The sequence below is a fragment of the Rhamphochromis longiceps genome, linkage group LG14 (genome assembly GCF_057381845.1).
Source record: "Rhamphochromis longiceps isolate RC_006_pf linkage group LG14, R_longiceps_female_GT1.1, whole genome shotgun sequence".
Lineage (NCBI taxonomy): Eukaryota > Metazoa > Chordata > Actinopteri > Cichliformes > Cichlidae > Rhamphochromis > Rhamphochromis longiceps.
In genome coordinates this window covers 17,666,473-17,694,027 of record NC_140570.1, presented here as the reverse complement: position 1 = coordinate 17,694,027, position 27,555 = coordinate 17,666,473, and the positions used below count along the sequence as shown (strand labels likewise).

General features: G+C 41.0%; 1 protein-coding gene across 9 annotated transcripts in view; it reads left to right on the top strand.

Moving 5' to 3' along the window:
• Positions 1-27,555, top strand: part of kirrel3b (kirre like nephrin family adhesion molecule 3b) — a 165,876-nt gene that overhangs the window by 90,445 nt on the left and 47,876 nt on the right. For all 9 annotated transcript variants that reach the window (XM_085379759.1, XM_085379755.1, XM_085379758.1 and 6 more), the window contains exons 3-4: positions 11,027-11,176; positions 16,701-16,850. In XM_085379759.1, the coding sequence (XP_085235885.1) occupies positions 11,027-11,176; positions 16,701-16,850 (300 nt within the window). The remainder of the gene's footprint in view (positions 1-11,026; positions 11,177-16,700; positions 16,851-27,555) is intronic.

Sequence of the window (27,555 nt, the reverse complement as noted above, 5' to 3'; positions counted from 1 at the left end):
GCAATTTGATCCTATCTCTTTATTTAATCACACTCAAAGAAATAAAAATACTAAAATAAGTCTTGAAAGTCTAGGTACACTTTTATCTTGTCAGCCCGACAAAATATGAGTTATGGCTGGACAAAAGACAACTTAATGCAGCTTTCTGTTCCTTTGACATATCGTATAATAGAAAAATGTGGCTCTGCCTCAAAATATAGTGTATGCCCTATTGGACTAAGACCTTCTCTACACCGCATCCATCAAATCAGCCACCTGAGTCTGTTTCAAATACTCATCATTCCTTAATGAATGTGATCAATCCCAATGTACACCTGCTCTGAACACCCTCCACGGTCCCTTCTCTGGAGTATCCTTTATGAATCATCAAGTGTGTCGATATCCATATTCCGACATCTTTATGTCAGCAACAAGACAATAACAGGGCTGGCCCTGGGCTCTTAAAGCAAACATTTTAACAAAGACTCTAGTAACAGGAGGGTAGTGAAGAGGCTGGAAGCCATGAAGTGAGGAAAGTGGACACAGAAAGGATATAATGGAGCAGAGAAACAGAAGGGACCCTTCCTGTTCAATCAGGCCCCATCTGAACTCACAAACTCCCTCTCTTCTCCATCTTCCTCACTAATTTGCATCTCTTTTATGTCCCTGCTTTCTATTATGCAAAAGTGCACGCTAAAAAAAGTAGTCCAGTTCACAAAGTGAGTCGCTCCATTTCCCCACACTTTTTAATCAATACCAGTCAGGGTAGGGAGGGTTCAGTTGCATTTATGCTAACTGGAATATTTGAACTGTTCTCTTTGAACTGTAGTTACCTTGGAAACTAGCCCACAGGACTTGTTTTATAACAGTAATTACAATTAGTGGTCAGACGAGGTCTTGAGTTTACAGAACATATAAATACAGAATCTCATATACATCTTACAGGTATAGCACCCTGCTTTGTGAGCTATGCGGCATTTCAGAATGCTCACTGGCTGCTTGGAAGCAGCCTTGACGACCTTTACGACCCCCGGCTTGCTTTACATGGATGACTTTTCTAGCTTATTGTATGCAGACTGCCAGGAAAGATGAAGCCTTGAGAAATTTAACAAGCGGTTTGTCGGCTCTGATACTCCACTTTCTGATGCCCATGAAATCTTACTTCTTCTGGCCATGTAGCTGATGATAAAGCGGGCTCCTGCAAGGCCTTCCCGCTGTTGCCATTTGTAATTTTTAGAAGTCATCACTGGGGGCGATACATCTTGATTGTGCCTTGGCAACTGTCATGCTCCACTAATGCACAGTGTGAGAGGGGGCATAAATGCAGAGTCTTCCGGCAGCACTGATGTTTATCTTCCCTGCTTCATGAATTTGCATTCCCATAGACACAATTTACTCATAATGGCAGGCATCACAGTGTAGATAGGCCCAGTGTATTATCAGTCTGTATACAGTGTTTGTTGTACAAGTGGACAGGCAGGAAAGGGGGATTTGAACATTTTGATGAGGAAGACAGATTGATAGTAATATATGCCTCCTCTAATGGGCTTGATAGAGCTTTATGAAATATTCATCATTGGCTACTATTGTTGTAACGTTGCCAGCTGCGTCTGAGGGATCGCATTTTTATATTAGTAAAGTAGCCCGTGTAGGACAAGCCTAATGACTCTGAGAAATACTGCGTTATTTCATATCATAGTTCGTATAAAAAGGGGGGTTTTCAAAGTTTTCACTACGACACGCCAGTTTACGAGCAGGGGTATGATTGATGGCATTCCACGAACACGTTTAGCTCGTGTTTGTGAAACGTGTGGTTGGAGAATGGTGGTTTGCACTGGCTTTTTTTTTTTCACTAGAGTTGTTCATTAATGGTGGCATCCTATTACAGTACTACACTTTAATTCAGCCAGCTTTTTAAATTGACCCATTTTTCACTCGAGACGGATCGATCAAGCAAGGTTCTTGATTTTAGTCACTTGTGGCGGTGAATTCAAAGATTATGAAGTTTGGCGCAATGCTGTTGTCCATATAGTGGACATAAGGCATAGCATGAAGTGTGGATGCTTCATCTTTCCTTCTTGTGCTTGTGAGTCACACAGAATGTCGCGAAGGCTAACCACTGGCCTACAGGTTGCATTTTGTGTAAACCCTGGGTGTAAAACCTTGAAAGAAAGTTGAATTTCAGTTTTCATCTAACAGGGATGAAAAAAAAATCCCATTATTACAGTGAATATCATGTCCCACCCAGAGCAGGCTTATGATAGATACTCAGGCAAATATTTGAGGCCTTGTCATTCCTGCTGCTCCCCTCCTCTCTGAAAGTAGATGTTTTTCACAGTGTCCTTTCTGCCTTTCAGAACGCAAGGAATGCAATTTCTTTTAGAATGCAGCGAGTTTTAAAAAATTATTGGTGTTGCACTTCTCTTGTTCATTGACTGTAGATGTGACCCTTTTCATTGTATCTGCATACTGTACCTTTCTCGCTACTTTCACAGATTTATTTGGAGGGAACTAAAACTATGCATTCTCAGTAACTTTCATCTGCAGAATTAGCACTAAAATTAACGCTAATGTTATACAGTGTGGTTTGAGGTAGTTTGCACAGGGTGCATTCTGACTGCCAAAATCTATAATGACTTCGTAATTGCCTAATTAAACTCCTACAAAGCCGCTGATCATTTGCAACAAATCAAAAATCACTGGGCAACTTCAGGAATTGTATTGTGAATAAATTTGATTAGAAGTGATTGAACAGTTGATTGACGTGCAACTTTGGTTGGTTATGTTTGATAATTAGCTGGCACTTTCCTGCCAAGTTTCTGTCACACATTTGCAGCGACATTGCTTTAACACCTCCAAAATTGGGGTGTGTTTTTCTTTTCACAAATGTCAGAATGCTTTCTCAGCCATCATACGGGACTCACTTTTCACCAATCGAACAGTGATTTTCACAAACGTGGAATGGACTCTTGTAGATGCGGGCAAGACGGATGTCATACTACATCAGAATCAGAATCAGAATCAGAATGGGGTTTATTGCCAAATGTTGAGCAGGTTTACAACATTAGGAAATTGCTGCGGTGCTTCAGTGCAAACATGCTGTCATAAATAGCACTTAAATAGACATGGAAAAAAATAAAAGTAGGGATAAGAATTAAAAGTGCTACGTGGAAAGATATGTGCATGAGATATACATGAGATATATACATGAGAATAAGAATTAAGAGTGCTACGTTGAAAGATATATACATGAGTGCAGGTGGTGATCAGTGCCAAACATAGAATGATGCAGTGACACAGCGTAGGGTCATGTGTTAGTGGCGGGTACAGTCATATGGTTATTGTTCATGTGTCCAACAGCAGAGGGGAAGAAACTGTTCTTATGGCGAGAGGTTCTGGTGCGAATGGACCGGAGCCTCCTGCCTGAGGGGAGCAGGTCAAACAGACTGTGTCCAGGGTGAGAAGGGTCAGCTGAGATCCGAGCTGCACGCCGCAATGTCCTGGAGGTGTACAGGTCCTGCAAAGATGGGAGTCTGCAGCCAATCACCTTCTCAGCAGAGCGCACAACAGTGTAGAACTGCATCATCGTCCGTGTTGGCAGGTTGAATTTCTTCAGCTGCCTCAGGAAGTACATCCTCTGCTGGGCTTTCTTGATGACGGAGGTGATGGTGGGCTCCCACTTCAGGTCCTGGGTGATGGTGGTACCCAGGAAGCGGAATGAGTCCACAGAGGTGATGGGGGTGTCAGTCAGGATGATGGGGGGGAGTGGGGCTGTGTGCTTCCTGAAGTCCACAATAATCTCCACTGTCTTCTGGGCATTCAGCACCAGGTTGTTGTGGCTGCACCAGGACACCAGACGTTCAACCTCCCTCCTGTAGGCAGACTCGTCCCCGTCAGAGATGAGTCCAATAACGGTGGTGTCATCTGCAAACTTGATTAGCTTGACAGACTGGTGGGTGGAGGTGCAGCAGTTGGTGTACAGGGAGAAGAGCAGAGGAGAAAGAACACAGCCCTGAGGGGAGCCGGTGCTGATGGTCCGGGAGTCCGAGACATTCTTTCCCAGCCTCACATGCTGCTTCCTGTCCGTCAGGAAGTCAGTGATCCACCGGCAGATGGGATCAGGCACATTCATCTGGGAAAGCTTGTCTCGGAGATGGTCTGGAAGGATGGTGTTGAAGGCAGAGCTGAAGTCCACAAACAGGATCCTGGCGTAGGTTCCTGGGGAGTCCAGATGCTGCAGGATGAAGTGTAGGGCCATGTTGATGGCGTCGTCTACAGACCTGTTGGCTCTATATGCAAACTGCAGGGGGTCCAGGAGGGGGGCCGTGAGGGTCCTGAGATGGGAGAGAACTAGGCGCTCAAAAGACTTCATGACCACAGATGTCAGAGCCACGGGTCTGTAGTCATTTAGTCCAGTGATCCTAGGTTTCTTGGGGACAGGGATTATGGTGGAGGACTTGAAGCAGGCAGGCACATGACATGCCTGCAGTGAGGAGTTGAAAATGCCAGAAAACACTGGGGCCAGCTCGTTTGCACAGTGTCTGAGGGTGGCAGGAGACACACCGTCTGGGCCGGGAGCTTTCCGAGCATTCAGGTTCTTAAACTGCTTCCTCACATCTGCTTCATGAATATGAAGATTTGTGGTGGGAGGAGGTGGTGTGAAATCCTCTTTTGTGTGGGGTGAGGAGGGGGGTGTTGTAGGTGAACGGTTTGAAGGTGGTGATGGCTCTATGTAGGGGGGAGAGGTGGGGGAATTAGTGTCCAAAGTGTCTCTATTGTTGGGGCCGTTGGAGGTGTGAAGGCTGCCTGATGGCTCGTCAAAACGGCAGTAGAAGTCGTTAAGGGTGTTGGCTAAGAGCAAGTCATCAGTGGAGTGGGGGGTTTTAGGCTTGTAGTTTGTGATATTCCTAAAACCTTTCCACACAGAGGCCGAGTCATTCTCTGAGATCTGCTGCTGCATTTTCTCAGAGTGCTGATGTTTAGCAATGTCCACTTCTTTAGTCAACCTGTACTTGGCCTCTCTGTAGCAGTCCCTGTCTCCGCTTCTGAACGCCTTTCTCTTTTCCAGCCACAGCTTTTTGATCAGCACATATCAGCACTGTTGAAATAATATTCAAGCTGTAGATAATTATAGTGCAGATACCACTGCCATTAGATTTATGTGGAAAGTGAGAGGAATGGAGCCCAGTTGTGGGTTTATGACTAATCAGTGTCTGATGAAGGAGGACATGGAAGTACATTGTATTTGAATATTTAGGTTTGTTTTTTAAATTCAGTTGCTAGAGCTAAAGATTTCGATAATCAGCATTAATACTGCAGTGGATTTGTGACTCACAACTGCAGCTACAAAGTCTTTTGAGGTGTTCAGCAATAATTCACAGAGCTTTGCGAAAACAGCAAAATGGAAATCCAGTCATGTGCTTAGAAAATGTACTTCTTTTTTGTGGTCATGGGAATACACTCGATAAGAATCGTTTAATTTAGTCCCGTTTTCGTCACCCTTCTAACAAACAACCTGACTGTAATGGCAGCTACAGCACATGAGAAGAAGATAAAACATATCCTTCAGATGCTCACTCAAACCTTTTCCTCCTTCCAGTGCTCTTCCACTTCCATGCCACCAGAAACTACCAGCAGAATCTGTGGTCAGTGGCGACCAAATAACAACACATATGAGTAACTCACACACTCCCCCATATTCTGAATCTCTCCTGTGCTTCTAAATTGCTAGTATAAAATGCCCAGGCCAGAGGGGTAATAGTTTTTGATAATGATCCTGGGCTAAGCTTTGGTGCTGTGTGGCCACATGCCGCACAGACAGCATGCTGATTATTTCTCTGAAGTGTGTGTGTGTGTTTGTGTGCGTGCGTGTGTACACGGATGTGTGTCCGTAATGGTAATTTCCAGGCCTGATTGGCAAAGAGCGATAAAATTGGGGGCAGTTAGCACTGAGGGGAAAATAGTGCTGGAGTGTGTGGAAATGCAGCAGCCGTCCAATGGTAAACAAATTATCTGAAGTGAAATGACAACATTAGGCGATGCAAAGTGCCGGTCCACATTATGAATATGGCTCCATGCTATGTTTTTGACTACCTGTGTTTTTTTTACACCATTTGAAGCAACTGAGCAGTCCTTATAAAAGATCTCTGGCCGCCTCACATTCTTAGGCAAGGTATTCAATCACAAGCATGAATCATAATCATTTCATGCGAGTAAACATACACTGTAATTTACTTTGCATCGAATGTATAAAAGATGAATAACAATATGAGGATATGAAAATGCTGAAAACGTCTTTATGTTTCGCCACATGCGTTAAATGCGGATAAATATTGATGAGCTGAGAGGGAATGCTTTGCTTTCTCTGAAACAATCTCAGTTTTTGTTGACAGAGCTGGCTTAGCGAAAGGCGGATGTGAGATAATAGGCGGATAGCTCATGTGAATGATTTGAGCAAACTGCTCAATTTGCCAAAACTAAAGAGCTGTAAAACACTTCTTTATGTGACTTATTGTTTCAGACATTATATGAAAACCAAATAAGTACTTGACTTTTTTTATTCATTTTCTTAAGCTCTATTCATAGTACAGGCTCACCGTTGCTGAGTGAGAAAAACCCATAGGGCTGTCTGTTGTCTCTAGCGACAGACAAAAGGTGTCTGTGTCTGCTCTATGTGCCCACACATTTACAGAACCTAACCCCCGAAGTCAAGACCCATTTGACTCACAGCAAATTGGCATGTCTAGACTCTTTTCCATTTGATTGTATTTAGTTATTTATTTATTCGAGCAAGCTCTCGACTAAACTGTTTTTTTTTTCTTCTATTAATGTGGATCTCTGGCTCTGTGGGCACCCGAGCCCGGTCCCCCTCCTCCTTTTTTTTCCTGTCAGGAATGAAGAGTTAAGTGAGGGGATTAATTACTAATTGCACTTTTTAGCTATGAAAGCATTCTTCATGAACAAGTGAGGAGAGAAGTTGTTGCTCTGACACGCACATGCCAGGCAAATAAAGACAAAGTAGATTTTGGTGGCTCGGTTTTTTGCCACCACTGTGATTCCCCGGTGATGGATACCTCTGGGAAATGTGACAAAGAGTGTTTTTGGTGCAAAGTGGATGGATGAATGATAAGATGCAGCCACATCAGCCTACCCACACACATCATCCCATGTCACTATTGCTGCTGCTCCCTTATGAAGACACATTAGCTGCAAAACCCAGCCAGGCTTTAAATTGAATGAAGGAGGTCACTTTTTTTTAACTGCTTAAGTGATAGGTACAGGCTGGTGCCGGTTAAGTCCTACGTTCTCTTGATCGCTGGCTTGATGGTCCTCTGAGGACACTAGTTTTGCAGTGGCAGCATTTAAAAGAAAATGTTTTGAAAGAATACCTTCTGAATAAAGACGGATGAAGTCTCGAGTGTCAAGTCCTAATTTAAAATGAGCAAAGCTGAAATTGCATTCAAGTTCCCACGGGTTTGTGGGTTGTTGTTTTTTTTTTTTTTAGAATAAAACCATCTGTTCTTCAGTCTTTGCTGGAGAACAGTTTTGTTGTTTAAGGTGTGCTCAAGCTAAAGCCAAGAATAATCACATTCAGGTTAAGGGTTATTTTAGCAATTTAGTATTCCAATGTCAAAGTGTTGTAGATTCATTTTAAGTTAAGACCAAGATCCAAAAGTGGTGCATGTGCTACGTCATGTGTTAGGCCCAGACTGCTAGATAGTATGCATGTTTGCAGCATTGTCCTTTTGAACGGTCTTTACATTGTCATGCAACACATGACACTTCCAGCTTAACTCGACACAGATGAGCCCTGGTTGACACTTTTTAATGTACTGGGTATGCACAGTGATGTTATCCTAGTGCTCCAATTTGTTTTATGTCAGACATTTGCTTTTGAAATGAACTTAAGTTTTTAACTTAAGTTACATTAAATGAAATTCAAATGAACTTTCTGTCACTCTTGGGTCTGTCACTAAACAGAAGGTTGGTGTTTCGTTCCCTGGCTGCTCCAGTCTGCATGTCAAAGTATCCTCGGACAAGATACTGAACCTTCATCAGGGTGTGAATGTGTCCGAATGTTAGATAGAACTAATGTGTGTGCAGTAGAGACATGTTGTACTTTGAGTGCTCAAGGTGAGTACACAAGAACTCATCCAATCACAGTGACCGAAGGTGCTCAGTGCTCGATAGTTTAAGAAACAGTTTTAATCAACTGATAAAGTCTCACAGCGTGCATGCTTTTTATAAAGGGCCTCGTGATCCAGAGAGAAAATGTTGAGTTGAAAGATGATGAAGAACCTATTCTGTTTTTTAAGAAAGAACTCATTAATTATTATTTTTAATCAATCTTCAAATACACAGAGGCAAACAGACAAATATTAAATGCAGAAACACACTGTGAATGTGTCCCCTGGGAAAGTTTCTGGATATTCTAAGTTTCTAAATGTCCCTTTGTAATGTTTTAGGGAATGTCTGGACTTAGAACTCATTTTTCAACACCACTGATGAGTGGTTAGCAACTTCAAAAGTCACCGGCTGGGCCATAACTTATTTGTGTCACCTGGAAACATTTCTGTTAGAAGACAAATTTGTTGCCTAACTGAGAAGTTAGAATTCAACTATGGAGATTTCTCCAATATGCAAGATGATTTTCAGTTTTCTGGGTTATGACTTCTACAACACCGGCAGAGACATTTGATTACAGACTCATGGTGGGAGTCCTCCTGAAGTCTATCTGCATAGATCTTTGACATACCCACATATTCTAAATGAATGGATTACACAGTGTGTTAAAATGTGATGCCGGGAGGCAGACTCTATCAAACAGCCACAGGAGCACATTTAACAACGCATTCTGTTTGTGGAAATTTTCCCAATTAAGCAACACACTAGTACAGTGAGCATATTTTCCGCTACAGCTGATGTTAACACTCAAAATGTGTGGTGTGCTTCAGTGAAGACACAACTTCAAGTAAGTCTACCGGTAATGGGTGGCATATCATACATACCTCATGTGTGGGAGAGAGGTGCGCAGTCACACCTTTGATGACACCTTTAAAGAGACTGTTTTCAGATACAGATGTTTGCATGTAGCAGTTCTAGGAAAACTAGTCCTTAGATTTAAATTCTTTGTACAAAACAAACTGACATGGCTAATCTTTAATCCACATTCTTACATCCACAGATGTGAGACACGAGTGATTATACGGGACGTGTAGAAAGAGTGACTTTATGTGTGCTTCCAGCCTTCCAAAGGTAAATTGATTGACTTGAGTTTGTCGGTTTAACAGTAATGCCATAGCTCATCAGATTCAGTGATGTCCTTTGTTAACAATGGTTTTTCTGAACAAGACAGTAGATCTGTTCAGTTGTGGTCCTTCATCTGTGTGTTCAATGGGTAGCAAAATAACACTAAGATAAGTTCCACACATGGAAACACAGCAAAGGCTGAATGAAGATGTCTTGATCTGAAGGGCAATGCATATGGCTCACATGGCTCACATGGCTTACATGCTTTTTTCAAAGGGCCTCGTGATCCAGAGAGAAAATGTTGAGTCGAAAGATGATGAAAAACCCATTCCGTGTTTTGAGAAAGAATACATTAATTATTATTTTCATTTCTTTTCCGGTTATGGCGCTAGTGATAGATGGATATCGAAAGGCAACCCTGTACTGCATTGTGTATTCCTTGACAGGGTACATAGGCGAGAGCAAGAATGAATATGAAAAAGTACAATTTCAACGAGTTATCCATCATAGAAATTCAGCTCTAAAGTGAAAAGAAAGATTGCAGGATTCCTCAGTTGAATTCAAAATCTGTTTCTTGTACGACAGCAGTCCTCCCTTTGTTTGTGGTTTGAAATCTTGAAGGATAAATAATTCTTTTTGAATATAAAAGCGAGCATAAGAAAGCAGCGCGATGCAGAGATGCGAGATGAAAACGCTCTTTAACGTCCCACACAGTCTTTGCTCTGTTTATCATCGTAATTGACTACATGCTACTCTTCTGTCAGCTTTTTTTATTTGTATGTGACTAACATGTCCATGTGTGAGTGTGCGTGAGCCCCTTTCGGCGTTAAAACCCCCCAAAAAGCAGCAGTCTGTAAAATATGCCGGCTTTTTGCCAGCACATTCGAAAACCAGGACACTAATGGAGAAAAGGGCTAGAAAAATCAAATCCAAACAATTGAACTCAGAAGTCTGAAAATAAGACAGCGCTGTGAACAAAACTGAGTAAAGCGAGAGAGCAAGTAACACTTTTCAAACCTTTGCTGCGGTTTGTGCTCCCAAAACAGTCTGAGGGCGTCTGTATGAATGTGTGTCAGTGTGTGTAGGCTTAAGTTGATCGGCAGCCTGCCAGTGTTTTGAACTACACATCAGTACCACTTTGTACCCTCCATTCTGACCCCCCCTTTCTACCCCCGTGCGACATACACACACACACAACAGCCTCCCCATTAACACACTCTGCCTCTAATGGAGTTCACTACTCACTACTTTCCGCTTGAACGTGCAGTAGAGGAGTGCATCTAATAGTAGTCGCACACAGTTGGACTACATGGGTGTGAGCTTCAGTTAATATATGCCACTAAAGCCTGTGTTGGCAGACAAGATTGTGTTATCTGCTGTGGTGTGTACGGGCCCAGCCCATCTGTACGGTGACATCCTTCATAAATGAACCAAGCCGAACTGTGACGGCTGTCTCTTAGCCTGTGCTTCAGTCCTGTTGCTGCACTGACACCTCTGATGCATGCGCGGTATCTTGCCTCAGTATCATGAATACTGAAAGGATGTGCCACATTTGTATATCACCCTTTAGGCTTCTTTCAACGTGATTCCGCACGCCTTCCTCTCTCTTCACTCGGTATTTTGCGCGCTGAAAGCAGGTGCTTATAAAAACATCTCTCTTTCCTTCTTTTTTTTGATGTAAACATTTTCTTGCCCTCTTCACTTTACTAGCTTACATTAAAAATAGCGCAGTGATTTAATCTGCTTACGGTTAAACCATCCCCCTTCTTTTTTGCCTTTCTTTCTTTTGCTTTTTAAGGGACAGTGGCCATGTTTTCCCAGCAGCCACAGGACCTGGTGGTGGTGGCAGGCCAACCTGTGACATTACCGTGCAGTATCCCCGGCTATCACGGCGTCGTCCTGTGGATCAAAAACGGCTTGGCGCTGGGTGTGGGCAGAGACCTCTCTGGTAAGCATCTACCTCCCTTGAGCATGTTACCCTGGATTTCTGTGTTGCCCTCTGTTTCATCTATTAATTATACCCTCTAATATAACTGTCATATTCAAATGGCTGCTTTTTGTCATCTCAAGTCCACACGTGTCAACAAGTTACCCTTTGCCAAATACATGAATCCACAGAGAGATAAAGCAGGGCCCCTAATAGTGTGTTTCATCAATCAAGAATTGCAAGTGCACTAATTGTATCACTCAACATGAACGAGCAAAAAGAACTCATTTATGTCACTCTGTTACATGCAAAGTTGAATCTTTCATAGTTTCAAACCAACTGCAGCACGAAATGAGTTGTTGCCCTGGTCTTTGTTGGTGCTTCAGGCTTCTAAATGGCTTTTTGAAGAGTACCTGGTGTCCTCTAATTACACTGCACCTCGTGCATAATTGTCTTAATTGTTTAATTTAGTGCAAAAGTGACTACTGCACTGTCACTTAGTAGCCTGTTGTCAAACCAATCAAAGCTTTGTGTGCTGGCGACCTTGATGAATTTCAAGGAAACGCATCGCTCCTTTCAATAAACCTGAACAACCTTTTGAAGCGCAAAAGCTGCTGGATAAGAAAACCCTGCAACACCATGTCGCTGTTGCATTATTTATTGAAAGGTTCATAAAATTCTCACGAAACATTCATTTGAATGTTTACGCAGGGCTCCGTATGCATTACTCTTTAAATCAAATCAAATCAAATCAAATCAAATCACTTTTTATTGTCACATCACATGTGCAGGCACACTGGCACAGCACATGCGAGTGAAATTCTTGTGTGCGAGCCCCACAAGCAACAGAGATGTGCAAACACAACAACACAAACGAGCAAAATACAAGAATGGCCAACCTGAAACTAATAAATATATGTACAATATATAATAGTGTATGCATTTCTGGATGTGTATACTAAATATTTTCCTACGTGTGTGTGTGTGTGTGTGTGTGTGTGTGTGTGTGTGTGTGTGTGTGTGTGTGTGTGTGTGTGTATACACATTTTTACAAATTAAATAGTAAAAAAATAAAATAAAATAATAATAATAATAATAATAATAATAATAATAAAATATATAAAATATACAGAGTTGAATATGTGCAAAACAAGTGGCATTTATATACAGTGTGGAGTGCATAATGTTGAAGTTCCAGTAGTGAAGCTGAGGTGTCTATGACGTGTTCAGCAGTCTGATGGCCTGATGGAAAAAGCTGTCTCTCAGTCTGCTGGTTCGGGACCGGATGCTGCAGAACCTCCTTCCTGATGGAAGCAGTCTGAACAGTTTATGGCTGGGGTGACTGGAGTCCTTGATGATCCTCCCCGCTTTCCTCAGGCACCGCTTCCTGTAGATGTCTTGGAGGGAGGGAAGCTCACCTCCAATTATCCGTTCAGAGGGCACAGTCTTTATTTTAGAGCTGTCTAATTTACCTCGTGCACGTCTGCTCTGTGACCACTGAGAAATCGGAGTTAATTGCGATTCGCGGCACAGTGTCACAATATCCAACTGTGGCCATTTTCAAAACACAAATGTCTCTCGTGATCACCGGCGATTAAATATGTATTGCTCTACAGATTTGAGGTCCTCTACCCTCTGACCTTTAGCAAACGCTCTTTAAAGGCCTTTTCCTGTCACCAGCGCGGTTTGTAATTAAACCTCAGTGGCTGACAGAGCCCCAGTAAAGCCATCTTATTCTCTCTTCAGGTCCTTATCAGGCACAGGGGAGGCTGAGAGGTAGCTGTAAACAATAGTCCCACAGTCTTCTTTGGAGGAAAAGGAGGCAGACAGGGAAAGTACTTATGATTGCTGGAGATAGAATGGAAGAGAGAGGGAGTAAGAGGGAGCACAATTTTATTTAGGGTCAGAGTGGAGCAGAGATGTTTATCCTCTTCTATTTTATTGATTTAACAAGACAAGACGATCAAGATGAAATCTCATTTCAAGAATGGGCAAAGTCGGAGTAAGGTGGAGAAAAGAGGAAAGAGAGAACGTCGGGTCGTCACACCGAGGAGAACTGCAGCAGATCACTCTTTAACAACGCATCTGTAAATAATTTCCCAGCCACGGGCAGGATGTAGAAACTCTGACCTTCTCCATCAGCTCTCTTCTTCCTGTTGTTTGGGTGAATGATCAGGTCCGATGTGTAGAGTTTGAGAGTTTAAAAATGTGCACAGTTTCATATAAAGGAGGAATAGATTCCTGTCGGGGGAGGAAAGGTTGCTGAAATCAACCCAGCGATACGGACAGGAGCTGAGTGCCTCCTATTGAAGCAGATGACACTTTTTCAAAATAAAGTACTCCACAGCTGTCCCTTTTTTATTCTTTTTCTTTTTTTTTTGCTGCTCCTGCCTACCTAAACAAGTAACGCATGCAGACGTAAACGAGTGATGGTACATCATTGCAAGATGTACACAAAGAAAGGAAATTGGCAGCTGTATACATAAAAAGTGCGACGAATCAAATGTTGCATGGAGCATTTCAATAATATAGGTCTGCTTGGGTATTCATAGAAAGAAGCTGCGTTGGCAGCGTGCTCCGCCTGGGACCTGTTTCCATTCACAGAAGCAGTGATTAAACTGAGAGAACTCTTTCACCATTCAGTGCGAGAAATCATAGCACAAAAGCCAATGATTCCTATCTGTCCCTGAATTTCCTCTTCATTCCCTTTTGTGCCATGCTTTTCCACTCTAATTAAAGAAAAGTGAAGTAGCCCCACAGCAGCTCCACACGCCAGTCAATGCCATGAATATGTAACTGCTGCACAATTTGACGGCGACAATGGGCAGAGCGGCTATAAGTGAATTCTCCCGGTGTGCACGCAGAGCGAGATGGACGGGGAAGTGTTTATATACATTTTGCCATGCACTTGTGGATATACTCCAGGAGGACGCTTTCTTGAGAAGAGACTGATGGCAGACCTGTAGATGCGAGCAGGTGCTACTCCTGCCTCTCATGAGATCAAATTGAACACTCCGGTCATCTGTTCACAGATGCAGCAAAACCTTTCTCTATCCCCCAGTGCTTACACTGTGTGAAATGTGCTCTAGGTAAACGCCATAAATCACTAGGCCACGCCTCAAGTCTCTGTATAGTTACACGCACACACGCACGCGCATGGTCACCATTGATTCGGCCCGAAGACAAATCCATTCTCCTCTGATGGATTCATTACTCCTTAATGGGCCTATTTTACATTGTTTGCTTTGGGTAACGCGCGGTGTCTTTGAAATTCCCCGAGATCTAAGATCAATGACCCGCGTCACATGTGCCGAGGTGATCAGTCTTCATGTGTGTCAGTATAACTTCAGTCACATTGGCAAAATACATGATCAAGGTGCTTATGAGATGACAAAAACACATTTCAGCATGTTTATACTGTTTGGAAATTAGACACATTCTTGTCATTTACTATCCACGGCAAATGCAAATTGTATTCCTTTCGGATTCGGCTGATGCATGGAGATGAAACTGGAACGGAGCCATGTCCTCACATAGCGAAATTATTCTTAGTTTGCCAGAGGCACAGATGAGGTAATTGGCAAGATCATCTGTTTGCGTAACAGAAATTTGCATGCCTCGTACCTTGCCACAATTAAGACCAGCAAAGCGAAGTTGTGAAGTGCATCTTGTTTCCCGGGTGCAGTTAAGGCTCGGCTGTGTAGTCTGCAGTCAACTCAAGGTCACATAATTCAGATTTGCGCAATGATCATTACCCTTGTGATCCAAAATGGCACTATTGCTTTGAATCTCATCAGTGAACATAAAACTGAAGCAAAATGGGTCTCTGGGTGACCTTGTGAACATAATGGTGCATCCTTTCATTTAAGCTTCTGTTTTTTTTACAATTTTTTTCCTGAGTGTGGAAAAGTAGAAAGCGCCTTTTCAGGCAGTGGTTATTAATACTATTCACGGGAGCTTTTACTTGTGATTGGGCCTGTGTTAACTGTATGTACAGCATTTTTTTTTACTGCCATTCCTCCATATGAAACTGAAAGAAAAAAGACATTTATCAACTGCATTCTAAGTATTCCCTCAGAACAGTAGCTGGTGGCATTTTGGTCATCTTGGTTAGCGTGCCACGTCTTTAAACTTCTCCTGTGTCCTCTGCCTGGTTGTACTGCTTATACTTAGGCATTTTTTTGTCCTTTGTTCTTCCCAGTGTATAGGCCCACAAGATTAAAAGCTACATGTTGGAAGATGAAATGCAGAGAGTAGTTTAATCGGCTGTAACTCACCCCACCAGCATATAATGAGGCCCACTTCATGCTGTATTAAAGGCTACTGGATTCAATGAAGCAACCATCAGTAATTGGACTTTGAGCATACGATGGGCTTTTGCACTAGACAAATTCAAGGACTTAAAAGCTGTTATAAAGCTGCCCAGTCTGTTATGTTCCCTGTGGTTAGTAAAACATATAATCAGAGAGCAAACCCTTTATAGTGATTCTGAGGGATCGCTGAAGTGAACTTAACTTATAAGGTGGTTGTTATCGGAAAATCCATATTTTGTTCCCAAAAATCTTTTGGTAAGAAACCAAAACGTATTTTTTTTGGAACAAAAATTCTGAGTATGTGAGCAGAAAGTGTGAAGTTTCCTGTTGCAATACACAATGTTTGGAGTGCCGTTGTTCCCCTGTAAAACTCTCCAATTCACTCCTCAAGGTTCATCAATGATATTTCTATAAGCGCTACTGGAGGAAAAAGCAGTTCTCAGCTGGAAGTTACTCGCATTTGTGGGAGTTTAATTTGTATAAACACACATTCCCCGTGTTTTCCAAGCACTGTATCCACAGTAATTAAAAATATGGAGCATGAAAAATAAAGAGAATCTATCTTAGGAAACGAGCAAATCCAAAAGCATGCGGAATACCCCACAGAGCCGCCCAGTTAAACTCATTATTCTTCTTGCTCATCTAACCCCATCGAGGGACGCGTGCCGCTAAAAACTCGCAGTGCACATTTCGATAATAGTTGAGGGCGATTTCTTTGAAACCATCTCTCTTGACTTGTGCAAAATGTCCATGTCTCTTGGATGTTGTTCTCCATTCTTCCCTTATTAAGCTGTAAATCATTTCAGAAAGCTTTGCTGGAACAAGTCAAACTAATTCCTGTTTATAGCTGAAGTAAAAAAAAAGAAAAATCATTATCCTGAATGCTACAGCTACTCCTTAAAATTGGCAGGAGTGCTGTAAAAACATGGACATGTATGAAAATGCATTGTGAGTAAAGTAACAAATTAACATTCAAGCTAAGTTCACCTATAAAGTCATTGTAAAATCAGTTTCTCTGTTATCTAAATTACATGCTTTTGCAGCTCAGTTAAAGTTAATATGTAAATGGCTGAACTGTGAAAGGTAACGAAGCAGCATTTTCTTTTTTCTTCCTTTTTTTTACAAAATGATTTTGTTATTAAAAGCTTTAAAAAATAATCATTTTATCATCTTGCTTTTGGCGAGTGCACAGTATTTTCATTTTCAAATGGACAAATGTGTTTGCACTGCAGGCTACCCTCGTTACACAGTGATTGGCGACCATGGTTCAGGGGAGCATCATTTGCGAATCCAGCGTATTGAACTGACGGATGATGCAGTGTTTGAGTGCCAGGCAGTTCAGGCTGCCATGAGGTCCCGTCCTGCCCGCCTCACTGTTCTGGGTAAGTCAACACTGAGCACACGGCAACTCCAAACAAACCCACTGTACCAGTGCCAGCAGGCTCCAATCACCGGATTGCAAATGGCTTGTGGAAAAAAAGCAAAAAAAAGCACTGGCTTCTCTCTTTTTAATCTGTCAACTATCAGTTCTTAACTTAGGGAAATGTGTAGAACAAAGTAAACACCTTTGTTCCAATTATTTGATACAATAGTGTAATAACAGTATACATGTATTAAATCCCAGTATTCTTGAGCACTGGATAGAAGCACCACCAGAGCTCAAAGCAACACTAACAAATTCAATGCTTAAAAAGGTTTTAGGGTTGTTTTTTTTCTTCCCACTTTCCAGCAACAACTCAAAACTGATATTTCATGTGATGTTTTCCAAAACATGATAAAAAATGATGTTGCAAATCTTGAACAGAAAAGATCCTTTATTTAAGCTTTTGAAAGGGAATCAGGAATCCGTGATAACTTTTTCCCATTTGGCAGACGGTGTCAATATGACGAAACTTTTACAGAACCTTATTTCCACTTTAATTTCCTTCCTCAGCATGCAGCCTTCATTTCCATTATTACCATAAGCTTGAGAGGTGACAGGCTCTTAATTAAACTTTATTGGGTTATCATTCAGTGTTTTCATTTCTGCCTTATTGGGTAGCTCTAGTCCAACCTCTGGCTCACGTCTCTTACCTGGGTCTTTCAAGCGTTCTTCCCTTAACCTTCCTCAGTAGGTGAGTGCTGAATAGATAACTCAAGTCGGTGGCAGAGCAAGAGAGCGAAGGAAGGAATGAGTGAAAAGAGTGGGGAATTTGTGGGATGTCGGATGCCCGCTCCTCACCACTAGCAACTCATCCGCCATATTGATCCAGCCTAATGAAAAGTGAAACTAACGATTTTGTAGGGGAGAAAACAGAAAGAGAAAATGAGAGAGGGGGAGACAAATTGCAGCATAATGTTTCTCTGGCAGCACAAGCCCCCTCCCTGCAAATGGATATAAGTGAATAATTATGGATACTTCTTCAGAGTTTAAAATGTCTGGTGTGACTGCACTTTTCCCATCATCTACTGCTTTCCTTTTTAGGGTGCATGCTTACATCTTTGAAAGTTCAGATGCTCTAACATCGAGACTTTCTTAGAAACTTTGCAATCAGACCTCACACTCAGGGGACATTAGGGGAAAAAGAAAAAAAGCCCGACAGGCAATTCAAGATGTTATTGCTGGACGCAAAACCCATTTTAATGCATGATTCTCCTACATTAAACTTCCACTTTGGCTTTTCAAGCAACTTTATTGAATCATAACACTGGCCTCCCACTGAAAGGTTCTACAGTCTAGAGCAGGAATCTCAAACTCGTGGCCCGGGGGCCACTTGCGGCCCACATCACAACTAGTGCGGGCCGTATATTGACGTGAAGAAATATAATGCGATTTGGCCCTTGAAGTTACTTTTTTGTTAGGGTAGACGTGTTTGTTGTCGAGTGCAGTGTTAAAATAAGTTCTTTAAAAAGCAACAAATGATTTAATATGAGCAGAGAGTGCAAACATGTTGAGGGATTGGTTGTGTTAGTTAGCTAATGTGTACACTTATGTCTGCATTTTTATTTTGTTAAATACGAACAAAATGATAGCAGAGGTGCTGCCACGTGTCCGGCCAGAAAGAGAGTAACAACTTGTTTATTTGGTAGTTCAATGAAAGGCTTCAGTTAAGAGTGAGAAAAAAAATTGCGTTCACGTTTGTAGTTTTGTGTTGTTAAACAATAATTGAAATGTAAAAACACAAACAAAACACTACATTTTCAGATATATTTGTGGTTGTTTGTTTGTTTGTTTGTTTGTTTGTTTGTTTGTTTGTTTGTTTGTTTGTTTGTTTGTTTGTTTTTTTGGTACTACTTGAACACTAAAGAGGGCCTCCAATGAGATGACAGTGCCAGCAGTGGCCCACAGCTCATTTAAGTTTGAGACCCCTGGTCTAGAGTATGGAGAAAAAGGTCTATATTAACTCAGTCACAGTTTTAATCACTCACTTATTAATATATAATAACAATTGGTAATGTTTTGATGCATGCTCAATCATCTAGGTAAGAAAATCCCCAAAAGGTTGATTCAACTTTTTGGAACAATTAGTAATCCACGGCTCTTTTCAACACATTACTGGAACACAGTATTCGGTTGAGGCATAAATTAGTCCAAAAACTAATAAATCCCTATTTGTAAAAATGGCACCACTGAAGACCATGCTGGGTAATGCTAGCTAGCTGGCTTGTTAACATCTGGCATGGGCTCTGCTGCACTCAACAACTGGAAAGAAGTAAAAATGCTCCAAAATAACTTGTGACCAATAGAGGAGCTCCATCTGCTGTTTGGCAATTTTTCAGTTGTTTAAATAAAACAAAACAAAAAGAAAAAAAAAACAGATTTTGCTGTGTTTTATGGTTGTGCTGTTTTGGGCAGTATTTTCACTGTGTGCATGGTTCAGGCAGACGTTCAGCGACGGAGAACCAAGTGAGCCAGGGATAGCATGCTACTCAAGGCTAAAAGTTTTTTTCCCCTCATCATTTTTTCCACAAGCAGGCTTTTAAGGACCGACTCTCTAGCTCTGTGGATTTGTGTTTACAGAGACAAAGTAAAGATGTTTTGGGTGTTTTGGTTTTTCTTGGATTTTTTTGGTTTTTTTTGGGAAGTTGTGTTTTATATTTTATTTCTTTTTTTAGTGGCACCTGTGGAGCAGGGAAATTATTTTACTGCTATTGTTAAATAATTGTCATCATTACCATTGCATTAATAATATAATCTGGAGTTTATATTGCATTCAGGGGTTAAACAGTGTCTCTTTCAGAAAGACTGAGTTGCAGGCTGACAGGAAGTTGTATGCAGAAGTGAAAGCAGGAAGTTATTTTGAGCAGCAGGCTAAGACGAGGCTTTAACAATGTAACAGATAGCTTTAAGAAGGCTTTAAGGTTTTATGCATACAGGTATTAAATTAACTTTGTATTCCAGGTGCAGTTATAACTATTTTATACATATTGCATATCTGTGCTTATTTGAGTTGATGTTCAGGTTCTTTAAAGGTCTTAAGCTTCATCTAGTGAGAGTGTCTAGATGATCCATGCTGAGGGAAAACTAGAACATAGAAGGAATTGCAATACATGCTTACAAAACACTTATATATCAGATCATTTTATATTAAGGTTTTAGTAGAGGTTCTTGGTTAAAACATTTATTTAGTAGAAGACATACACATAGTCTCAGTGAGCCTCCGTTCTGGTGAAAGGTCAGAAGTGCAACAGGTGACACAGAGAGCATGTGAGGTCAACACACACACACACACACACACACACATTAGTTAGAGAAGAGGTTACTCATGTCTGGTTGTAACTACAAAAGTGTCTCGGTAAAAGAGGAACCGTTCCTTGTTGTCTCGGCAAGAAAGAGGAACAAGACAAGAACTGAAAGGTAGACAGGAAGGGCCAGCCATGAAAATAGAAGATGATCTTCTGGGGTAAAAGCCAGAAGATCATCTTGTATAAATCTATGTATAAAATGTATCTGTGACGCATGAAGGGGCGTCAGTAAATCAAACCCTGATGCTATAAAATATCTGTTCATGCTTTGATTAAGTCGAGGACTACTGGCTGTCTGCGTACAGAGTGTCTTCCCACACGTGTGTTCATTAAAATCATTGTTTGACCAAAGAGCTTCTGGACCAAGAGTGGTTTGTACTCTCCCTCCTCAATTGTGAATCTTAACACACCATATGTTAAAATGATCACTGACTTATTCAAAAATAATAATGATAATATCTTAATTACTAATAATTATTAATTATATAAATACAATGCTATAAGTTGAATGTATAAAAAATAATCTCTGACAAATTTCAGCCAAATCACTTTATGTTCACACAAGGCTGGGACCCATGTCTAAACTTCCCTTTCTTCCCTGTGTTTGAAAAAGGTTGTTGCTCTACAATCAAATTGTAACCAAATGAAATCTAGAGGCAGTTATACATGCTAATATTACAATTAAACTATAATACATTTTTATACATGTCTGAATCAACATTGTCAAGCTTGTCCATGTGCAGCAGTCAGACACAAAACTAAAATAAATAAATAAATAGTTTTATTGGTTACCTATTAATATTAACTGATCTTAAGATTTTAATAATGTTTTTCAAGGCCAGCTCTGGGCTCACACCAAAGTATGTCTCAGATCTTCTGACGCTGTGTGCGCCCGGTCGTAACCTGAGGTTCTCAGCCAAGGCTGCGCTGGCCATCCCACAATCTCGGCTGAGGACCAAGGGTGACTGAGCCTTTTCTATCAGGGCATCCACTCTTTGGAACAACCTCAGTGAGGAGATCAGATTGGCGAGCTCTTTATCGCCTTTTAAATCCCTCTAAAGACATATTTTTATACGCTGGCTTTCTCTTTGCTTCCACTTTGAGTTATTTGTTTGGTGTCTTTTATAGTGTTTTATCATTTCTTCCTTCTCTTCCTTTATAATCTTTATTAATTTGTATTTGTTTTTAATTTACCATTTTTTTCTCTTTTTTCTTTTAAAAAAATGCATTACTTTTAATATTCTTGTGCTGCCAGCTTTTCTTTATGATTATGTCTTATTTCTTTAATATGATTCTAAACACCACTTTGTTTAGCCTTAGTGGCCTTGGAAATTTTCTAGGTAAAAGCTGCCTTCAGTGAAAGGATGCTCATATGGGAGCACACAATTGCCATAAGCAGTGGATGCAAATATTTTTCTACTTTCAGTTTTATTTCACCCCCCACTGTACTCCATGTGGTCAAATCTTGGCATATTCCAAGTAAATTAAAGCAATAAAGCACTATTTACTAACCCTGAAATTTCAACCGTAAGCATCACACGGCAACAAGGAAGTACAGCATTTGGGTGAACTGTATTATCTTAGCTAATAAGCTACGAGAAAGGGAACACCTTTATTCGTATTTGATTTATTGAGAGTGAGAGAGTTTATCATACCTCCCCATGAGCCTGAATGGTAGGTGTTTGTTTAATCCCCTGCCAAGCTCAATGACTCCACAATGCGCTGCCAGGGAGAACTCCAGGCTGATCTACACACAAGGTAATGGAGGAAATATATGCAAGGCCTGTGTCACTGCAAACTCCTAGCTGTCAATTACTTGCCAGCGGTGACAGAGTGTGTCTATCAACTTGGAAAGCAGCTACGGCCACACACATGCCTATATGCGCGCACACAGACACAAATACGGCACATAGGCATATATGCATTATGCTTAAATGCATCCTCACACCCACCAGTGCACACACACACACACGCACACACAAAGTCTTCCATTTCCAAATTGACAGCAGAATAAATCTAAAGCTCTCCTCTCCATCTTTTATAATTCAGTTTCAGCCCATATACATCCATGTGCCATGTCAGAGTAACTTCTCAACACTTAACTTTGATATCTTTGGAAACACAGAACACGAATATTCATGCTGCTAAAGAATAAAGTTGAATGTTTCAAATTTTCTGTCTTTTTTTCTCTTTTCTTTTCACTGAGTTTGGCCTTGTAAAAAATACACGTGTAAACAACCCACCCATTCACTAGAAAACGGAGCGAAAGCCTTTACTTCACTCTTATTCATTTCAGCCAATAATTAAATGGGAAAGAGTAAGGAAGAGTTAGGAAGTTAAAAAAGACTGACTACATCAACATTTATAAACGGTAATGAAGTCCCTTCATCGAAAAGCTTTGGCAACTAAATGGATAAGAGTTTGCATGGCTTGCAGGCTTACTCTCAGATGCCAAAGGAGAATCAAGGTCTTGTGAATTAGTCATGAAGGAAGAGAATGGAGGGTTTCAGGTCCAAAAAAGACCCCTGAGGCTAATTATATCCCTTGCAGCTAGTTGGCACCTCTCCAGACCTTTGCTCTAATCTTTCTACCTTTGGTTGGAGACCGGTGGAATGAAAGGAAGTGGGATCACTGTTGTTTGATTAAGGTCTTTGGCTGAAAAACTTATCTAAGGTGTTTGGTTGATTTTAAATTAACTGGATTGTGGTAATTCTTTACACAAAAGAAATATGCTTTTAATGAATTGTAGTGCCATTTATTGACAGACATTTTAGTCTTTATTTTAAGTGGGATTTTTTGTCACCATCTGCATTTACTCACTCCTTTTTTCCCCAGTCACTTAATGAATCCTTCCTACTTAATGGACAGCCTTGAATTCCTTTAATTAGTTAGTTCTCTTAATTTTGAATCCTGTCTTAAAAGGACACAGTTAATTTGTAAACTCAAACAGAGAGCTTTTGGTACACTGTTCACTGTTGGCTGTTAATTAAAATTTACTAAAGATAAACTCAAAAGATTAAAAAAAAAAAAAAATGCCTGGCCATTAGGCCCAATATTTTTCATTTATCATCACCGGCTATTCTCAAGTATTTTTTTTGATCATCCATTAACCTTGATGAGATTATTTTTTGGCTTGAAGCATGAATATAAAAACAGGAGATTTTTTTAAGATGTCGACGTTATCTGGAGGAAATAAAAAAGAGTTACAAAGCTTTTTGTGTAGTAGACAATAATCCCCCCCATTCAGAAATGTTGCATCACTTGTTGTGTAACACCGGTGTCTCTGGATATCACAGTTCTTAACTTTTGTTTATTATGTATCATATGTACCGAATAATGTCAAAAAATTGGTACTCAGATGCTAAACGGATACTGAAAAGAACTATGGGATCACATACTCATTTGTAACAGTATTGATACCAGTGCTGCTGCCGTCGCCTCCTCCAGCTGACACACAGCTTCACACAGCAGTGGTGCAGACAGGCAGGCACAGAGCCCCTCCTCTCACTATCAGCTGAGCACTCAAACAGTAGCGCAACAGACTCAGCGAAGCAGCTTCAAGACTGGCACCCCGACCTTTATGAAGAAAGACTGGGGTGCTGTGTTTCTTTTAATGTAACAGATTGAAGCAGAGAATAGTCTACCAGCAGCTAGACAGAAAATGCAACAGCCTACCTTAACAGCTCTATTTGATCGGCAACAAAAACATGGTGGCAAGCCACCAAAAGCACAGGAAATTAACATGGCTATAGAGCCGTGCAAGGATTGGTATTCTTCACATCTGTTTTGCCTTTTCTGTTTTTTGCATGTGTTGATAATAGTACTGAATATCTTTCCAAGTGCTGGTATCAAGTTTGAAATGTGAGTATTGTGGCAACCCTTTATTGTACGGTTTATCTAGTTACACTTAAATAGTTGTCTGATTGTGCAATAAGATACATTTTTGACCTTTTTTCTCCTAATATAAGCTCTGTTATTAATCTTGCATATTTGCGCATCAGCATTTCAACATTTACATTTACAATTAAACCATATGTGGTTGATTGACTTCTGGAAGAACCAATGTGCAGTTGGTGCAGCGGTTGAAATTCAAAGCCCCCGCAGAAGATCTTTGGAAATGAAAAGCATTCATAAATACAATATTACGCTGGTCGTCTGACAAACATAATTGATAGCACGCCATTTGAATGAACCATTGTGTGCAAGATATTTGTTTTCCCTTTCCTGCATTGTTAATGTTTTGGGCGCATGCTTCAGCAACAATATTCATGTACACAAAAGCCCAAGGGTATCTTTTGTTATTGTTGTTTTCAACTGCCAAAGCTGAATCAGCCATTTCTGTGGATAAGTCTGAATTCATTATTTCTCAAGGATCACACTGCCATCTTTTTAGTAATGGAAATGAACTTTGAGGGCAGGGCTAAAAAAAAAGAAAAGAAAAGACAAGAAAGCTACTATAGAATTAGAAGTTTTCGTCCTAAAAAAACACAAATTATCACAAATAGTTTATTAATGTGCATTTTAGCTTCAAGTGCTGCCTTTGAAGTATGTTTCAGTAAGTCCAAGGGCAAGTAAAAGCTTATATAGAAGACCTGTATTTTCTGTATTAGTTGCACGTGATCTTTCTTTTATTAAGATTTTGATTCTTCGTTTTTTCATTAAAGGTTAAAGTTACAGTCACCGAAGTCAGCCATATCAGTATCCTTTTTACCGGATACTGCTGTTTGAGCCACATTTTGAGGAACCCTTATTAAATTCTTTGCAGATTTCCTTGTAAGTAACCGATTTGTCTTTTACAAAAGGTAATTTAAGCCTAGCCAAGCATCTCAGTAGTATAATGAGAGATAAGGTGTCCTAAACGGCAGTCATTCTGGGAGAAAACTTGACTGTAACATTCACATTACACTGCCTTTTCTGCAACATGAGATGGGACAATAACTACATCTATGGTATCAGAGGCAGTGAGCAGGTGTGCGATTATGGCAGACAGGCTGCATGTAGGATGTTTGGTTTTTTTGTTGGGTTTTTTTTTTCCTTCTCAGCATTTGAACAGAAGGAGAAGAAATGACATGAATTCGTGTGCCGCGAAACAACAGCACCGACTGTGTACAGGTGCTGAGCTAATTTGAATGCACCGCACTACTCAGTGAGTCAGTTTTCTTCAGTTGACTGTAATTCTTGTCAGCAAACTAATGATTGGCTTAAGAAAATATAACAACAAGGGCTGATAACTGCCAGAAATTTTGAATGAAAAGTTTTTACTTTTAACTGTGAGTTGGAACTTGGATTTTGACCTTGCCTAAACCCCCCCCCCCCCCCCCCCACACACACACACACACACACACACACACACACCACACTCCTTAAATTCAAACATACATGCATAATACACACGTAATTATAGAGCACAACTCAGCTGGGTGGTGAGAAGCAATGTCAGCACCCTCCCAATCTGTGGAGAGCAGCTTAGGGCTGCACATGGCTGCGCTGTGACGGAGCAAGCAGTGCACATCTCTGACAGCTCTGGCATCTACCCATTCCTCATCTCATCTTCATCCTTCCTTCCCTCCATTTTATTTGGCAGTGTTCGCAGAGATCATGATGCCGACTCGTGCTGTGTTTCTACACTGTACATATTAAAATTTAGCAAAAATTTTGCACCTTTTGATCATCTCCCCTTACTGTCCCATTGGCGTCCAGCTGCTTTCTTCCTCTACCTCTCTCTTTACTCTCTTTACTCTTCTTTTTCTTTTCTAGCAACTTATTATTTCATATTTCCACCATGGCGCCACGGATTTTCTACAAATCAGTGCTGTGCTGTTGTTTTTGCAACTGCAATCTGCCATTTTGTTTGTTTCTCTTATTTTCCTTTCCATTTCATTTTTATTCACTCTTACTTGTTCTCCTGTCTCATGCATGTGCACAGTCATGGCTGAAGATCTTCTGCTTCCAAACAGATGTACTATGACAGCACTTGAAGAGGGCCGGTGATTTGGGCCAGTGAGCCACACATGTCTCTTGTATCCACCCTGCGCTGGGTATTCCTCCCTTCTACTCTTCTGTTTTTCCTGATCTTTCTTTCACAAACTCTGCAAGCTGTCGCGGCAGGGTGACAGGCAGCCTGTGCAAGTATTCTTCTGGAATAGACAGGAAAGTCAGGAATCACATTGATGTTCAGGACACGTCCGCCGAAGCACAGCTGACACGTTGCCAGCCTTCCCCTCCCCTACATCGTCCAGCCACCTTATGTGGAGCTCTCTCATTCATTTGCCTCCAAATTGCTTTTCCTCCTTGCTCGCACTCCTGGAAAGCTGGGGTGCTCACAAGATTTCATTGGCTGCTTTGGAGGACTTCTCCCAGTGCTGGTTTCCTAAAAACTCAGCAGGATCATCACGAGCTAACTCTAGTGCATGCTATCACATAAATTCAAGCTTTATGTCCAGTGTTTGGATAATTCATATGTTTCATGAGACAAAAGGCAGCTTTATGATCCCCTGGGTTTATTCAAGCCCCTGTTGGAGCTGACAGACTTACTGCTTTTCACTGTTAATTACACATCAATATGCTGTGGTCTAATTGATTATACACTACCAGTAAATGATCTCACTGAATTCTATGTTTTTCTGACATCGTTGTCTGTTTTCACTCACTCTGATAGAAGGTAGGGCATGTAGTCAGACATTTATAGCGACGCGAAGCACATAAATGAATCCTGAGACTTATGAAGCATCAGATGAGGTAAATGAATGTGAGTTTTGACAGAGCAATTTGGATTTATCCCAGAAATAAATAAAAGGCTCCTTAGAACCCACTATGACATTTATGATCTGAAGCCACCGGATCAAAACACACACTCAAATCAGGCCCAAAGAAAGCTTTCAAATGATGAAAGTAATGAACTGGCTATATCTTACAGTTAGTCTTTACCTAAATCTTGAGCTGCAGCCACTGCCAATGCTGCATGTTTGATTAATACATGAGTAAGACAAACCGCTTCGTGGCAATTCAGCAATCAGTCGTCTGCTTATTTGTATTAAACGTGTAATCACCGAAATACCTGCAAAAGTTGATGTCCATGTGAATTCACGCCAGCAAATTTGCACAGACGAATGCAAATTTGAGAAAGCCTTGAAAGGGATTAAATTATTATCCGAGAGAAGAAAAAAGCGGACAGAGTGGAGCAGAGTTTGCAATGAGTCAGCCCTGTAATTAAAGAGGAGTGATCAATCTGTACCACTGACCACACTTATGCCAAGTCCATCGAATGGCTGCAGTAAAGAGCTAATTTAGAACCATTAGGGACTGCCGAGTTTGCAAATAGCCCAGTAATGATGATGGCTGATTCAAGTTCAAGGTTTGGCC